This window comes from Nymphalis io, chromosome 26 (genome assembly GCF_905147045.1).
Source record: "Nymphalis io chromosome 26, ilAglIoxx1.1, whole genome shotgun sequence".
NCBI lineage: Eukaryota > Metazoa > Arthropoda > Insecta > Lepidoptera > Nymphalidae > Nymphalis > Nymphalis io.
Window position 1 is genome coordinate 4,808,501 of NC_065913.1, and position 19,186 is coordinate 4,827,686.

At 30.1% G+C, this 19,186-nt stretch overlaps 1 protein-coding gene across 1 annotated transcript in view; it reads right to left on the reverse strand.

Moving 5' to 3' along the window:
* Positions 1-19,186, reverse strand: part of LOC126778450 (irregular chiasm C-roughest protein-like) — a 105,263-nt gene that overhangs the window by 12,276 nt on the left and 73,801 nt on the right. The window contains exons 5-11 of the mRNA XM_050502000.1: positions 16,469-16,620; positions 14,443-14,534; positions 13,529-13,637; positions 3,465-3,540; positions 2,153-2,235; positions 1,742-1,844; positions 1,188-1,321 (exon numbers count right to left, since the gene is read on the reverse strand). Of these exons, the coding sequence (XP_050357957.1) occupies positions 1,188-1,321; positions 1,742-1,844; positions 2,153-2,235; positions 3,465-3,540; positions 13,529-13,637; positions 14,443-14,534; positions 16,469-16,620 (749 nt within the window). The remainder of the gene's footprint in view (positions 1-1,187; positions 1,322-1,741; positions 1,845-2,152; positions 2,236-3,464; positions 3,541-13,528; positions 13,638-14,442; positions 14,535-16,468; positions 16,621-19,186) is intronic.

Genomic DNA, 19,186 nt, shown 5'->3' on the forward strand with positions numbered 1-19,186 from the left:
ATTATCAAATTACTTGTAGCATAATATTAATGAAAAAAATACACCTATATTTGTTAGCGTGTATTTTATTTCACATTACTTGTAGTGGAGACTGTTGGAACAAAATAAACAATGTTACATTGTCGGAAAAAATGTACTTTTAATGCGGTTCAAAATGGGTATAGCGTGGCCGAAAATCTTGATAAAAACAAAAGCGAGAATGTTTGTGATCACGTACATAGACGTGACTCATGTTTTGTTTTAGGCACCCTGTCATTTTAGACATTTAGTTTCGAATTATGGTAAAGTTGTTATATTCTAGGCTTTTAAATGAGCAAATAATCGTAAAACTATTCGGTATTTGTAGATGAATTAGAAAGATTAAAAAAATGTCACGGTTAATGTTTCTGAACCTTAAGTTTAATTATTTCCATAAAATTATATTGGTGTTTGTTGCTGTTTAAAACTTGTTACAAATGTTTTTGCGATAAATGATGCTAATAAAAATATACCTATCTATATATACAAGTTTTATATAAAATATTATTATATATATTAAATATTAAAATTAATTACGTTAAAGTCTTACAAACTATATACAAATAAAAATTCAAACCTACTGGAAAAATCGTAACCGCGTGAAATCACACCTATCTTAGTATGGTTTTGAATCCTCAGGCGCTATTTCAGAACATAAGGTCAGAAAAAGAAACGAAAATTTACTAAGAGGTTAAATATCTTATATAAATAAAAATAATTGAATATGGAAGAAATTTCAGATAAGACATTACAGGCATTGCATTAATTAGTAAATCATGCATTTTTGTATAAAATATTCTGATACCTTTTAAGTGTAAAATCGACTAATAACTGAAACCGAGTATTAAGATAAAGCCTTACATTGTTAGAATAAACAGAAAAAAAAATTACTCCACACAAAACATATAAGACCACCAATAAAAAAATTACTCCACACAAAACATATAAGACCACCAATATCTGATGAAACAAATATTTATTTATTTAAAGAAGACTTGATAACATTAGAGTCAACAATGTGATATCAATGCATTAATTCCAGTTATTGGAAAAGTACTTCCCAGAAATATAATGAGATTGATAAGAAATATGATGAAACGTGGATATATATATATCAATAGTATTCACATAAACACCTACGACATGGTTACTTAATATAGTAGACTTACAATATTAGTATCTTCTTCATAATGTAGCCATATGATCTCTGGAGCAGGATACCCATCAACATCGCAGCTCAACGTCACCGATTTACCAATTTCTGCTTCAACGTCCTTAGGACGATTGCGGAATGATGGTGGATCTAGGAAAATAGAAATATTATAAAAATCTATGAAGTCTTGGTTGCATTAGTATAAAGTAAAAGTAGATTATCTGTGTGAATATACATCACTGAAGATGTCAAATCTTGTGTGCTTGAGTGCTTATTTAGTATTGACAATACATCTCGTTTTTGACAGTGATGGAGAACGTTGTCAAGAAACCTGAGTGTCGAACAAAATTGTGAAAATTTTCTAAAAAATCCATGTTCTACTGTATTGAAATAGTTTTGAAGAACACGTTCTCTATTATTCTCCTAAATAGATTTATTTACTAGTTTAAAGGATGAGTGAGCCATTGTAGTTACACAATAAACATAAAATCTTATATGTAAACAGTTAATTGACAAAACTTAATAATTTAAAATTAAGACTTTGTTGAAATTATGCTTAATGATACTTACAAGTGACGTGAAAGACGCCGCTGTCTTCATTTTTTCCGACATCATTGGATACCAAGCATCTTAAAACAGCTCCGTTGTGTGCTCTTGTTACATTTTGAATAATCTAAAGAAATTGTATTATTAATAAAAAAATCAGATACACTACTAAACTTCTGTGTGTTTATCTATTCTTTTTTCTTCTCTTTATCATTTTTTGTATCTAAATTTTTCTTCTATATGATATAAGAGGTACAATAATTTCACGAACAAACATAAAAACATTATTTAATCCTAAAGGTCTTTCAAAACTTTAATACAAATATATTCAAATATGAATTTAAAATCCATTAGCTATAACAGACACAAAAAAGAGATAAATTTTTTCAAGCAATAAACAGATCTAAAGTATTAAAAATAAATCATAAAACTTACCAATTCAGATGTATTTCCAACAATTAAATCGTTTAGGAACCATCTGTACGTGAGATTATTTGGATTCCCTTCTGCTGCGCAATCTTTAAAAATAATATACCATCTTTAGATACAGATATGTCACAACAATGAATACAACAACTAAAACCTAGTACAAATTTACTTTGTTTGTTAATTTGTTCAGTAATTGGTCATTTATTTGATAGAGCTTGGTGCGAGCTCGTCTGGGTAGGTACCACCCACTCATCAGATATTCTACCGCAAAACAGCAGTACTTGGTATTGTTGTGTTCCAGTTTGAAGGTTGAGTGAGCCAGTGTAATTATAGGCGCAATAATAATAATAATAATATCCTGGGACATTTTTCACACACGGCCATCTGATCCCAAATTAAGCTTGTATAAAGCTTGTGCTATGGAAACCAGACAACTGATATACTACATATACTACTTTTTCTTTTGTAAATACGTACTTATATAGATAATTACACCCAGACCCAGGACAAACAGACATGTTCATGCACACAAATGTCTGTCCTGGGTGGGAATCGAACCCACAACCTTCGGCGCGAAAGGCAAGTGTTCTACCAACCACGCCAACCGGCTCGTCAAACAAGGAATATAACATCTTAGTTCCCTAGGTTGGTGGCACATTAGCGTTGGTAACCACTTACCATCAGGTGGCCCATAACCGCCTTCCTATTCTTTATAAAAATATGTATATATTATTTAAATTAAATGGAATTCCTTATTCATTCAAATTATCGGCTTTCACTATTATCATAAATACGATTCCTTATGCAAAGATAACAGACTATTATTTCATTGATTGTATTGAAATAGTTGGTGGGTTGAATATATAAGATTCGAAATTAGTTTTGGGGATAATATTGTCATCTTGACCTTTTGGACTATGGCCGGCCAGATATAATTATTAACCCAGGCCATTATTATTCTAAAGCTAGAGATCACGAAGATCTCTAAACCAAAAAGTTCCAAGCACCCTTAAATATGTGCTGTGATCTTAGTATTTAAATGAGTTCAAATATCAATAAGCAAACATATTTTTTACATATTAATTATTATATAGTTATTTGACGATTGTAGTGTAGTGACGTGCTTGTAGTGAATGATAAAAAGTATGAAACCTGTTTTATATTTTGGAAGAAATTGTGAGCCAATTAAAATTTAAAGTTTGCTGAAAATAAGCTACCTAATTAAAAAAATAGAACAGAATAAAAAAATCTGTTTAAAATTGGAATGTTAAGAAGTTTTTACGAAAAATATTCAACCATAGAATTGAAACAAACTTACTTATAACAGCGTCCTTCCCTTCAAGAACACGTTTTCCATTATTAATATGAATCTTAACTCTGGGTGGATATTTTACCTGCAAACAAAGAGTTCAGTTAAAAATTTAATAGTTAATATACTTATCATATACAATATTAAAATATACATAAGCATAAGATCATCTATAACATCTATTTTCATTAGCTGTTTAATTTATTGTACTTTTAAGTAGCTTTTTTATTCTTCCAATATTATTTTTAGTTCTACACACAAACACGGTTTTATTACATGTTACTTAACGATTTGTTACTTTCATTGATAAATTTTAAGATCACAGCGAACTAAGCTATAAATTTAATGTTAAGTTAGTCATTGATAAGAGTAAGAGTTAACAACGTTAAGTTGAACGTTATTAAATTTTATATGTAAATCTAATCCTATAGTCCTATAGTCTATGATATATTCAGTCAAGTACATATAATGTGTTTATTAAAATAATTGAAATAAAATTAATTACACATTTGGATATCATCTAAATTTCGAGTGAGTTTGTGTTTATTTAAGTGTTGAAATGAGTCAATAAGAAGACGAAACGAACGAACGAGGATAGGAGACCTTCGTCTAGCAGCGAGACAGTTGCAGGTTGTTACTTATTTTTTTATCACTTTTGTTGAGTGAAACCAAATTATCGAATATTATTAATTTTGGCTTTAATTAAATATAAATCCAATCAACATAACTTCCGGATAAATATTGGTTACAACAAAAAATAATAAAGTGCTTTATTTTAGGCTAAAGCCTGAATAGCGCTTACGAAGATGGCGCTTTAAATCCGATACCGTAAAAAACGTTTGTATGGCAAAGATATTTATCGCCAGTTTAAACTGAAAAACGAAATATCAACTTCAATAGATTAGTCTGCATTGCCAGCTATTAAAAATACTACCCAAGATATATTATTCGGACAGTTTATAGCACGCCTCTGTTTGCATTTAATTTATAGCAAAAAATGTTATTTCCTTTGTTATGTACGTAATGAATTTTGTTTATTGTGGAACCGTTCTAGTATTTTTATTGAACATCGAATGAATTTTTAGGCAGTGAAAAAAGGTTATGTGAATATTTTAGGGAAATGGAACTTTCGAACTGGTGAGGATTGATAGTTTGTCTGTTTTATCCTACAATAAAGTAATTGACGTTTTCGCTTTTAAATGGGGAATGGAAAAATTAAATGCACCCGTTTTAGCGTGAAAGTTTCAATTAAACATTTTATAACGTCATTTTTAAGTTGATTTTTTAAGGATCACTTCACTTTTACATTAAAATAATTTATTAGAAATAGAAAATAATTTAACATATGTAATTTTAAATACTATTGAATATAAATAGGAAAAAATAACCAATTTTTTTTAAAGTAAAATTTTTTTTCCTTATTTGTTAAACCGTTACGAAATCGAACGAACTTCCATCACCAAAAATGTTTAAATTGATTCGACTACATTCTCTTATTGCATGATGTTTTCATCATCGGTTCATAATTATGGAGTATAGCAGACCTGTGCCTTATTAAGGCTTAACCTGACCATATGTGGGATAAGCAATGCTCATGGATTTTTTTTATATTTAATCACTTTCAAGTCAAGATCCGTCAGAACCACAAATGTTCTAACCCAACATAAGAGCTGAATAAGAAATCTTCAGGACACAGCGGTTGCAGCATCGCAACAAGTTAAGATAACATTTATGTATGTATACATATATTTTATTTTATATATATATATATATATATATATATATATATATCTATATATAGATTCTGTTTCTTAATTAATAAAAAAAATTGCTTGTAATTTTTTTAAGTCTTTCACATACAATTATGTCAAATGTAAGTCTGTAATGTTTGTTTTTCTTGAAAAAATGTATTCTTATCCTTATATTTTTCGATGGTAGACGAGCAAATGGATCGGTACAACCGATTTAAAGTGTAACTTTAGTCAATTATCAATAAAATACTGCAATAAATAGAATATATTTCATCAACGCCAATGCACCGCCGACCATTGGTCCAATCCATCTAAGGTTATATATCCCTTGTGCCTGTAATAACGCTGTTTCACACTTTAAACTGGAACGTACCAATGCATAGTATAAATATTTAAATAAATTGCGCATTATATTATATTAGAAAAAAGATAGAAATATTCTTTGATATACCAAAAGAACAAAAAATAATATTGGGTCATATTGTTTTATACTATCAACACCAAACAAGTTTCAAACAACAATTGAACTATTTTCCTTTAAAAAAAACATACAAAATATTAACCCTAATAGCTGAACGTAAATCATTAACACCCCATTTACATGAAACATTAGATTCAATTAAAACATCGAAACCCATAACGTTACCGGCTATTATAAAAAAAAGATACTGGATACTAAAAGTCATCATATCACAAGCATATCACCGACATCTAACCATAAAAAGTAATTGGGTAAACCATAAAAGGGTTTCTTATTTTACGGCTAAGGAAAATACAAGATAAACAACCCACCCTTTTCTCTAAAACAACTTTGATGTTGATGGAATAGATATACATTGAAGTGTACTATTATATATTTACCATAATATTTTGAGGGTGTCCGTTTTGTCTACTTTTTTATTAGAAATACGAATCGTCGAAAACCGTAAGCGAATATTCGGTCACGTGACGAATTATCGGATTACCGGTGAAAGGTGTGTTTGATGTGAATCAGTCGTTTATAAATAGAATTTAATTGTCGATTCCAGCGAGAAGAATCGAAAATAAGTTTACAAATATTTCATATCAAAGGAGTTCCGACAGGAGTAGACAATATTTAATTACATTCATTGTAATCTACGATTCATAGGAAATTTTGAATTATATTTAAGAAATGCCATCATGACTTTTATTATAGTTGAGTGGCTGTCACTCACACATATAAAATCTCTAATAAAATATACAGATTTTGACTTATTGCTCCTTCCTTGATATGACGCTCTTTTAGTTATTTTAATCACAAAAAACAAACGTCATAAAAAATCGGTTTGATTCAGATATTACATTATCTTTAAGAATGTTATTATTAATCTCTTCGTCTGATTTTCAAGTATATAAATAAACTATTATTATAATCATTATTTATTGATTATTTAACGGGCCGGTTGGCGTGGTTGGTAGACACTTGCTTTTCATGCCGACGATTGTGGGTTCGATTCCCATCCAGAACAGATATTTCTGGATGAATGCATGAACATGTCTGTTTGTGCTGAGTCTGATTGTAATTATCTATATAAGTAGGTATTTACAAAAGAAAAGTAGTATGTGTAGTATATCAGTTGTCCGGTTTCGATAGTATAACAAGCTCTGTTTACTTTGGGATCAGATGGCTGTGTGTGAATAATGTCCCAGGATTAAAAAAAGATTGGTTTGAAGAGTAACAATTTAAAATCATAAATTCAGAAAAGATCAAGTTTCAGTTTGTTAGTGGTGGCCAAAAATCCTGTCGAATCTGACTTTAGTGTTCATGTACTGTGCAATATTTGTCTAGATTAGTTAATAAGTGAGGTTATTTAAACTATTAACAACATTTATTGTTCTACTGATGATAAAACGAATCTTCTGTGTACGGAGAAAATATGGACCCAATTGAACACCTGACTAATGTGTGTTTCCTTGCGATCAAAGATAATTTCAATAAAAAAGTCTTATTTTTTCTTTTTCGTGTTGAGATTGTGTCGAGGGATTAAGACTTTCATTTAACATTCTATTAACACACGCTTAGTATGTTTAATAGTCTATATACGTTTACTGCCTCGTTAGTCTAGCATTTAGCATACATAGCAGATACCGGGGCCGGCGGTAGTAACCCGGGCTGATTGGAAGAAGGCATTATTTTCAATCCCGTGCTTCGGAAACCACGAAAAGATCTTTATCCTGTACACTTTCCAAATGAGTCAGATTTACCACCCCATCGGATTATAAGAGAATTCAGTGTGCGATTGTGTTTTTACACTCACTTTTGCACTCTAATATATACGCAAGTGGCTAGTCTCCCTTGAGAACAGCTCCTGAAAGTGATCAAAGGATCATCATCCATTTTTATAACCCAAAATTCTACTAACATCAAAATACCTAAATAAAAGTTTATTGTCTACATTATGAAGATTTAAAATGCCATCCATGTTATGTTAATTCGTGACCGGCTACGGTTATGTCTTTTAAACAACCGTGAAGGACAATATTTTTTATACTTGGTACACATATTGATCGTAACATATTTCATTTTTATGAAGTTCGGTACTTATGTATATGTCTCAGCCGTTCAAATAGCGACTCTATTAAACGGTCGTAAGGTATAAATTTATTCTAAAATTATATAAAAAAGTAATAAAAACAATATTACCTACATTATAATATCTTTATGTTCTTGGATGAGAAGAACATTTTTAATATAGTTCTAACAATATTTACTAAGAATTACTACATTAAACACGAAATATTTACTATAACATAAGTCATATACCAAAATTTAAAATGAAGAAAAATTTACATAAATTTATAAACAAACGCGCGCAACAAGTATACATGATTAAAGTTGCATCAAAAACGTTTCATTCAAATGGTTCTGTATGCACTTCCATCTTTCAGACACCGGGATTGAAAATATACTCTAGAAGGAGCAGCATGTAGGTACAAAAATATATGTGACAGAAGTGAAAATCTATGGCGGCAGAAACGATTCCTTTAAACGATACACAGGTGAATGTTGCATTTTAATTTAACCTTGAAATTGTACGCAACCAAAATGTTCCACAATTTAATCAACTTTTGTGTGACCTTGAGAAATTTAAAAATAAAACTATTATGAACGGAATAAAAATATAAGCGTACATTTGTAAGAAACATTCCAAGTGGAGCCTAAGAAACGTAAATGTAGTGAAACAACCCCTTCTGTCAACTGACCTTTCAACCTAATTACCTCATTTCGTTATGACTACCTGGAATAGAGCTGCCGTGGAATAATATTTTATATATTTAGATTAACCAAGAGTTCTATTTATTTGTATTTAATTAATACACCTTTACTTTCAGTGCTGGTAAAAAGTAACTACTGAGTTTCTTGTCGGCTCTTCTCGATACATCTTCATTCTCAACCGGTAGTAGATTAACGTATGAACTTTATAATATTTTAATCTGTTTGTCAAGCTTAAACGTATTAACTACTTATCCAATCGTCATACAATTTTGCGTACACGTTGTCAGGGATACAGAAAAGGTCATAGGGTAATTAACACTAGCCCCCCCCCACCTCCCCTTTTTACACGCGGGTGAAGCCCTAGGTGGAGACTAATAAATTATATTTTGATTTGATTGGGTTACTATTAAGATATAAAACAATACCAACGTCTTTCCATGTCGACACGTCATTGCTAAATGATTAATTGACATTTGAAGTTGAAGTGGAACTTATTTTTCTATCGATTCGTTACTTAAATAATAACTCAGTCATATAATATTTATTGCTTATATTATTTTGTATAAATGAATATATTGGAATCTCATGTTTCAACAAACAATTTTGGTAGGATCGTTTAAACCGAAATTGACCTAATTTCGTGTAATATATGGTCGATAATTGGATGCCGGAAAACCATAACATTTCATATTTTTAAATATGAAATATATCCTGTATATATATAGTAACCGGCAGTGCTAGTTTGTAAAAACATTGTATCTCAAAATGTTAAATAACGTATGTTGATACACTATTTTGACGCGTGCTACCTTTGAGTGTTATAGATATTATAACCAATATCGCAAATCACTTTCTGACATTCGACGTTCTTTTTCTGCGGTGAGTTTGGTTTCGTTCTCACATTATAGCTCCACTGGACAAGCTACAAACACAGATTTATCCATATCGATCTGTCCCTATATAAATAAGCCATCAGAGTTCAACTTTCCCATTCGTAACTATATAAATAATGTAGGAACACAGTCTCACCCTTTTTGTATACAAACGGAATACCTAAATTCCCTTCACATTCAACAAAAAGGCTTCGGAAAGAAAAATACGAGCGACGAATACGTAAGAAGGTACAAAACAATACATTATGTTAGTACGTGTGTTCACATCATGCCAATTAGTGGAATACTGGAATACCTACATGTCTTCGGAAATATTTATTAATTTATGTATTTATTTATATATTTAGGGCACTAAAAAGTAACAATTATAAATCTATCACTATTTAATTTCCGTGCCCTAACCACTGGGCACTAAATGCTCAAATTTGACTTTATTATAGAATAAATATATCGATCGAAAGCATTATATAGCAATTGAACTTATCCTGAGTGAGATAGCCTTATCGTGATCAACCACAGAACCAAGTAACAAATATTTACCGAAGCGTTTTCGAAATGTGACAATAATTGTGCAGACGAACAATCAATACACGCCCATGCCAAGTGAAATGTAAAATGGTACAATTTGCAGTCACACAATTCACTAACGATGTCATAAGGCCGCGCTCGTAACGTGACAGTAATGAGGTAGGTAAGGATTTGGTACAGTGCGAGCGATCGATAACCGTGATTCAGCATTTTCACCTTTATTCGTTATATCTGTAAAAGGTTTTCTTTTTTTAATTTAAAACTTGTGAACGAGGCGAGAAGGCACTGTGGTTAGAACTCGTGATTTTTTATTGAAGAGTCCGGGTTAAAACAATAGTTCTAATAAATTGCTAAATAATCTTGAATCTACTTGGAGACTTTGTGATCTCTCTGTGGGTAAGTACCACCTACTTATCACGTTTTTTCTTAGAAGAAAATAAATGGAGTTTAGCATTTGTTCTTCAATCGGAAATATTTTTTTTATATTTATAATAAAATCGTATGTGTAAAGTCAATACTTAATAGATAGATAAATGTCATGGAACGATCGAAATCTGTGATGCATTGGTATCTTAATTGGGTGTATCCGAAATAGTAGACTGATGGTGTTCCCTTACTAGATAGAGTCAATATTGCTATACAAGAGCTTTTATATAATATTTTATTATTAGACACCAGTTTAATCCATATGAAAACATAATGTCACTTATTTGAAAAGAAAGAAAGAATACCATATACCATACATATAAAAAACTTTTCCCTTGAAAAATATCCTTATATTGTTTTGGGATATTGCGTGGATTTAGTTACGGAGATATCGTTTGACAATGATCTTACTACCTAAGAATTAAAAAAAAAATACCATATATTGCTGTTAAAGCAGTGTACATTGGACATCTTAATTTCGTGGTTAGTAACGTATTAACATTATAAAAGGAGGGATAAAATTCTGACACTGCCATTGTCTATGGGTGATGGACTACTTTACTATAGGATGTCCCATTTGTTCGTCAGACTTTCAAAAACCATTTTAAGAATTATTGGATTTTTGTAATAAAACAATATATTTGATAGAAATTAAAGGTTAAGCCGTAATAAGTATACTATAAATTCACAGTGTAAGTACAAATTCAATTATTATATAAATATTATGTGACAATTCCATTCCTAATTTGAAAAGCATTCTAGAAATATCGATCTACTTTTCAATATTTTAGTACTGTTAACCAATAGGGAAGAAATTTTTTCTAATGGACACGTTTCAGCAAAATAGAAGCACAAGAGTCGCCCCAAGCTAGGTGGACTGACTGAGGTAGTCAGTCATGATGGAAGTAGGAAATAACTGGATTTAGAGAGCACAAGGCCGTTTTAAGTGGTACCAATTTGGGGAGACCAATGTTCGGTTGTGGAGTTTATGCTGGTGGATAGATTTATAATTTAAAATTTATTTCATAAAATACTGGCTTGTTATTCAAACATGAAGTCATAATAATTTTAATAAATAATAATATATAAACGAGATAAAGTACAATAATAATAATTTCCTATTATTCGCTTTATATGGAAATAAATCCTAATTTTGAATTCAGCCGCCGGAACATCCAATTCCATAATACTGTCAGTGCAAAATATGCAGTACAACGCGGTAAACATCGATTTTTATACTCATCTCTTTCTATTCGCGCTTTTCTATCATACACAGAGTATGAAACGTTAGAAGTGGCATATGAAATTATTTAAAAAAAAATCTGATTGGGAAATATATCTATACTATGAGCATCTGTCTTATTCTTATGCATTGCTTCGCTATTAAAAATCTTTTGAACATCAAAGCAATCTCTCATTATATCATTAATATTGGTTTTGCTATTTTACATATTAAAAAAGTTATGTACATTATTATGGTGTTGTTTAACCAGTGTCATTCGTGAACTGTAAATCCGATTTACGGTGATAAGCTATGATGATGCGTGTATCCTATGATAACAAATGATTCTTGCGAAGGCGGGACTGGTAGCTTGCGATCACGTATACTGTTTATGAGTTCGATTTTATAACCTAACAAATACTTTGTAATATGTTAGATTTGATCCGCGGCTTCACCCGCTTGTGAAAAAGGAAGAGGATGAAGGTGGTAAGTATAAAAAACCATGCTCATCCTTGGGATTCAAACTCGCTTCTTACCAAATTTCATCAAAATCGATTCAGTGGCTTAGTCGTGAAAGCGTAACAGACAGCCAGACAAACAAAATTATTATTGCATTTATAATATTGGTTATAAATCAAAATATTATCAACTTTCGTTTGTGTTACAAGGATATCTTAAATAAATTTGAAATACGGGTATGAAACTCAAAACACTGTCTAGTTGTATCATTTGTCTAGTTGTATATTATGTCATTTCTATTAAATACTATCTTCTGACTTCATGTAGATTATGAGAAGCAAAGTAGAAATAACGTATATATCTCAATTCAGATGAGATGTTTTTTTAATTTGTTGATTTGTTCCGCTTCAATAAGTTCGCTAATATAATCTCTATATAATTAAATTGAAAAAGAGACGCATATGTAGTACGTAATTGAAATATTTTAATTGTTTATGTTAAACCGGGGGGTTATCTGCACTTGTAATCACAATCACAAGCTTTGTGCAAGCTCGTCTGGGTAGGTACCACCCACTCATCAGATATTCTACCACAAAACAGCAGTGCAGTACTTGGTATTGTTGTGTTCCGGTTTGAAGGGTGAGTGAGCTAGTTTATTTACACATGGGACGTAACATCTTAGTTCCCAAGGTTGATGGCGCATTGGTGATGTAAGCGATGGTTAATATTTCTTACAATGCCAATGTATATGTATATGCTCGTCCGCCTTCATATTTTATATAAAAAAAATCGCGATCGATTTGTTTTCGTTGACTAAAACGGTAGACCTACTAAGTATTAATAACAAACACTTTGCTAATATTTTCTATAAATCTATTTTACGAAAATAATATCTGTAAGCTAATTTGTTTCAAGGTTATCTCAGACTTACCAATAATAAAATTATTGAATGTACTCAATTCCTTAAAGATTAAACAAATTGTCTAACTTTTAATTGGACGTCGATTATAAAGAAAACCGAATTAATGGTTGAATTGATTTATGAAAATATTTATTTGGTAAAAACAGTTACCCGTAATTTAATGATATTGAAAAGTATATTATATTTTTTAAGTCTTAAACAGAGTAACGTCAAACTTAACTTTGACATTTTGTTAACGATAACAAACATAATAATGATAATCCTCATTTCAAGTAGGCTCTTAAAAGCAGCTTATTTCGAACCGTCATATTACAGGATTAAATTTAGTGTAAAACCACCACCATTTTATAACGCAAATTTTACAGAAATCACTCGTGAAATCGATTTGTCAACAGAAAATCATCAGATAGATATATTCAAGTAAAATAAAACATTAATGTTTGTATTTGAAAATTTAAGTATTTACTTTTATTCGTAGCAGAAAGTTCATGTGATCGACATATTCGTAATACTCGTGGGTGTAGTTTTTTTTGTGTGCCAGTTTATTTTGGTACCACCCATTCATTTAATTAGAATACGAGTAACTGATGAGTGGGTGGTACTTACACAAAGTAATGTATTATAAATCACTTACCTCAATTCTTATGCTTGCAGCTCGGTAGGCTCTATCAGCTGTATTTTGAGCTTGACATGTAAACGTTTGATTGTTATGTTCATGTTTTGGAGGCAACCTTATCACAGACCTGGTAACAAATTACTTAAAGGTTTATATAATATTACGAAAAATCACTCATAAAACTTAAATTAAATATTTATAAAACCCCGATCCAAAAAAAAACAAAATAAAACTTTACCTATTTAGGTAACAAGTAAAAAATCATAAAATAAAACTTTGAAAATTAATCATAAGGTTCATATAAAAATCTCGACCGAATAAATTATATTAGAATTTATAATACAAGATAATATAATTATTTAAATAAAAACTTTGTCATGTTGGGGGATCATCACAACAATCTTCAAACATAGCCTAAAAATACACTCGACTAAGAATTCTTTCAAAAAAACGCAACTAAATGATAATCGGTTCATCCGTTCGAGAGCTACGATCTCATGTAGACAGACAAACAGAGATACAGACACACTCGTCAAACTTGTAACACCCCTCGTTTTTATTTCGTACAATGTTATAAAAATTGCGTATATTATATATAAATATAATTGTATATAATTTAATTATGGTAGAATACATATATCGAAAGTCAGCTTTATAGTTTATTTAATCATCTAAAAGACCATTCAAAAGAGGTTCGAACACTTATTTAAAGGAACATTCTTATAATTTTGAATACAATAAGCTCTGAATTGTATTAGTTACTTAATTTTTATGTGAGGACAAAACAATTTTGCGATGATTCTAGTACGCAAGGCATATCAAACCATGTTTACATTTCAGAAAAAACTAGACAGCACATCGAAGCACCAAAGATTGATGCATAAGATTCTTTGTTATTTATAGGTTACGATGTTGACGAGAAAATTACCCACCTCGCTGTAAATCTCTGCCCATCACTCATAGGCTCCACGGTATACGTCACACCCTGCGTCAAAACACCAGCGTTGCTGTCCACCCACGTGATCTAAAATTGAACAAAATTAATGATACTCTAGAAAGTTTACCTAAGAAAGTATCGAATGTAAATTTATCAATAATATTATTGTAGTCTATGAAATGATGAGGTCATCAGATTATTTTATGGTGTTTTATAAAAATCACTTCCGCCCATTGGTCGAAATGCGATCATAATCATTATTCGTGTTTCGAAAAAAAAAATTTACGCTTTATTTTCATTTCTTTTCATTGATAATGCTCAAATAGAGCAACCAAACAATGGAAAAGAAAAACATAAGATAAAAATGTACTGAACTGTATTTATCTTTCTGTTTATATACGCGTTTGGATCAATTTTAACAATATATAACAATTTCATCCGAAATATTTGAAAACATGTTAGGTGTGTTAATAGTGTTCTTGTTGTATACAGGGTAAACAAAAACCATGACCCACTTAGCTATTGTTCAAGCTTTACGCTTAGCTTAAAAAATTCAACACTCATTTATATTTACAAATAATTGCTAATTTTTTTTTAAATAAATAAAACTGTTGGATAATATTTTCTAGTGATATATATAATCAAAACATAGATTAAATTACTGAACAGCATGAATTATGGATAATTATAATATCAATGACAATAATCATATTAATATTCATTAAATAATTTAAATACGATTGTAACAAATTATTTACTTAAAATCTAATCGTATCATGATGATGATGAACAAAGAGTTCTGTATAATTAATACGAAACTGCATCTATTCAAGTTTATTCCAACGTTAAAATGTTCACATGGCACGGGTCCTTTATTAAACAAATGAATAAAATAAAGAAAACCACAACCACTGGACAGTTTGCATGCTGTAAATATTTCAAACTTTAAAAGCATATTCTCGCTGGAATACTCCTGTATCGTCGCGACATCATATTCAATTTAACTCCTAATTGTATCCCGTTCCGTTGGGAAAATACCTATTCACTAAATTTGAACAGACATGATTCGTTGAACTTATTACTTGTACAAACAAATTTGACAACAACATCAGTTTTGTAATTTGTTACCTTAATAACTAAATTGAATTTATATACTAACTGAACACTGCTAAAGAATCTGCAAGTTTTAGACTTGATAAAAATATTATAGACAAATATAATTAATGATATATGAATATGAATATAAGGATGAATATGATGAAATTAAAATACATAGAATTGGTGATACAATTATAATATTTATGATTTCAAATATATATAAAATTAGAAAAATTGAAAATGTTAGCGTGAATATAAAAAGTGTAGCAATTAATAAATTTGAAGCAAAGTTAGAAAAGGGTAAAAGTTCGTCCATTTGTATTAAAAGTCTCGCTAATTTAAGCAACAAAAATGTTTGCGAGTCATTTACTCGACGATGCTAAAATTTAGCTGACATTAATTAGTTGTAAACACACGCCTTTGAAATAAAGATTTTTCGAAACGATACGTACTACTACTATTACTAAAGTATTTTATGAATAAAACTGTATAAAATGTAACAAGCTAAAACTTGTTAATTTTATTTATATTTTAGGTAACTAAAAATGAAATATTCATTTACATTTTTAGTTGCAAATCGAGATTAACACAGTTATTATTTTCGACTGCGGGTTTTAAAGTACAGAATGTCCGATACGGTATGATTAAATAATGAAAAACCGCAAACGTTTTCACGTTATCACATTAATTTAGTTCTTTGTTATTATGTGAACTATGTAGATTAGTCAAAAAGTAATTTCATTAAATTTAAATTTAGAACTTTTAGCCTTTCACGTTACTTCTTTTATCACTACAAGAAACGTACACCATACTATTCCTTATTATAATATTTGAAATTAAGTATAAATTATTACTTAGCTTATCGTGATAGTAATAAAGATCAATTTGCTATGATAAAATTTTATTTGTTGACAATTACTCACCTCAGCGGGAGGTTTCCCTCCAACAGATTCGCATTCCAAATAGATCATTCTGTCCACTGTTAGAGAGAACACTTTCCCTTGCAATATTTTCGGCGGTTCAGGCGGCACAAGTACAGTCAGACGGGCGTAGCGTGACCTAATAGCAGGTTCACCTGTACAAGGGTTTTAATACATGTATTTCAGTGAGTGTACACTTGGTATATACTTGTTGAGAATTGATACATTCTATTTTAGTTTTTGAACGTGTTGTTTTAGCACTTCGCGTATGGAAATAGTTTTCGAAATATATAAATGAATTTAGAAAAGTAAAATGTTACTGCAATCTGTTTTTATTTGTATTTTTGGAATAAAAATACAGTTTTATTTACAGTTTATGGAAAATTCTGAATTCCAATATTTTTTCAAATACGTTTGTACGACATTATGCGACGTCTTTTTGCTAATGTTTGACAAAAAGCGTATGAAAAATGATGATTTTACAGAAAAACGTTTTGAACTATTCAAGTGATAAATATCTTATTCTACAAACATATAAAAGATTTGACAGACACTCGAAGTGTCAATGTTTTATTTCCAAATATGCTGAATGTTAAAATTATTTTATAAAAATTTGATCTTCTAGTCTGACCAATTTAATTAATAAATAAATTTTTTGTCAAATGATATTTTATAAAACTATTCTTTGAACATTCAGTCATTTATATGTAAAAGTCGAATCTAATCGAAATATAAATTCTAGGAAGGGAAATCTGGAAGAAAATATGTCCTCAACATGTAAATAAATTTATGAAATAAATATTAATTTTCTAAAAGAAATTATCATATAATTCTTATTTTTATGTATTGTAAACTGTATTACTTGCAAAATCGATAATGCTGATTTGTTGTAAACTCAAATACATCGTCTTAGAAATAATTTTTGATTGCGTAATTGAAAATTTCGTTTTAAACATATTTTTTCGTGCAGCTCATAGGAACGAGAAACACCTTTTCAAGTCACACTTACATATAAAAATATGAATTTGTTAAATCAAACAAAAAAAATTTAACTTAGTTATGAAGTTATATGTAAGAAAAGTTGTTAGTTGAAAATGCGAAAATATTTTAGTTGGACGTTAAAAATTCTCACTTACTTTATTATTACACTACCTTACTCGCCGTACTAAAATATTTTTTAAGCCCTTATGCGGGCTTTGCTTAAGCACTTAGGCTTAAAATATTCAACTCTTAAAATAACTACTGCCTTTTGCAGCTGTGGGGTTTGAGGTGAAGTATAAAATGTTTATAAGTTTAATATGGGTCTAGTAGTGAGATCGTATAATTATTTTTCACTTGTACCAACTATTTGGCTTGAGTTTAATTCTGAAATTATTGAATACTTGGGTATCATTATCAGCAATGAATAGCTATAAAATGTATGCTTAAATTATATGTCTCATGAAACCCCAATCACAGTAACCACTTACCATCACGTGTCTCATAATCCGTGGCCATCACGGATTATGACTATTGTTAAATATTTTTTGGTTTTTGCTGATTTCTAAAAAGAAGATCAGACAATTCGTTTCAAATTGAGAACCTACTTTATTTTTTTTCCTATAAGTTATAATGGACTCTAATAACTAATAAGTTATTATATAATTGAGTTATATATAATTGCGTTATATTACTCTAAAAATAAATTTATTGGATTTTATAATATTAATATAACAAATTTTTCATACATAGTCTTTATAAACTTTTCGGCAAAGTAATTGTAAGAATTATTATCACTCGATGGGCTTTGTGCAAGCACTTTGTGTAGCCAGGCTACAAAATAGTAACATAGTGTTGGTGTGTGTTGAAGGTTGATAATCCAGTGTAACTACAGGCACAAGGGACATAATATCTTAGTCAATGTAAGGAATAGTTAATATTTGTTACAGCACCAAAATCTATGATCCATTACCATTAGACAAATGGGTATTTTCCCGGCCGCCTTTATTTAAAAACAAAGTATGTATTAAGTTAAATTTTGGTCAAACTCAAGAGAGACAGCGAACACAGGAGATTTTACAATGCTCCGTGCAAAGGTAAGAACAGGTGCCATCTCATAATTCCATGGAACTACAAACAAATACGACCGGAAGTTAATTTCAAGACCAAAGGCTCTATGTGCTATCCGAGGCATGGGAATGTAAACACTGAGAGCTTCCAAACGCTGGATTGTTAGAAAGCTTAATAAGATATTTACTGGCCTGATATGGTGCTAAGCAGAGTACTTTGGGGAACATATAAAAACCCTGATAGAAGGATAAGTCCCAGGGATAGTATAAATACATTTATCTAAATTTTCAAGAAAAGAAAATCATAAAGATAAAATTTAGAAATATCTGTATTTCAAGGGTTCAACACTCTTATACAATACAAAAGTTTTGTCAGTCGGAAAGTTTCATCACGTCTGTAATGTGAAACCGAGCGAAGGTAACGCGCAGCTAACTTCTGAAACAAGTGCTGTGCTTGTGAGATATCAAGTTCAGGGATTAGTAGGACAATGACAAAGAAGTCTTCACAATGATGAAACATCTTGAAATAATTATAATATTAAATAAAAAATAAAACGACTACATCAATTTTCCTTAAAATTTGCTATAAATAAAAACTTAATAATGTCCAATAAATACCAATGAAGTTAAAACTATTTGGGACCATCTTATCTTATCAAAATCGGTTCCTAAG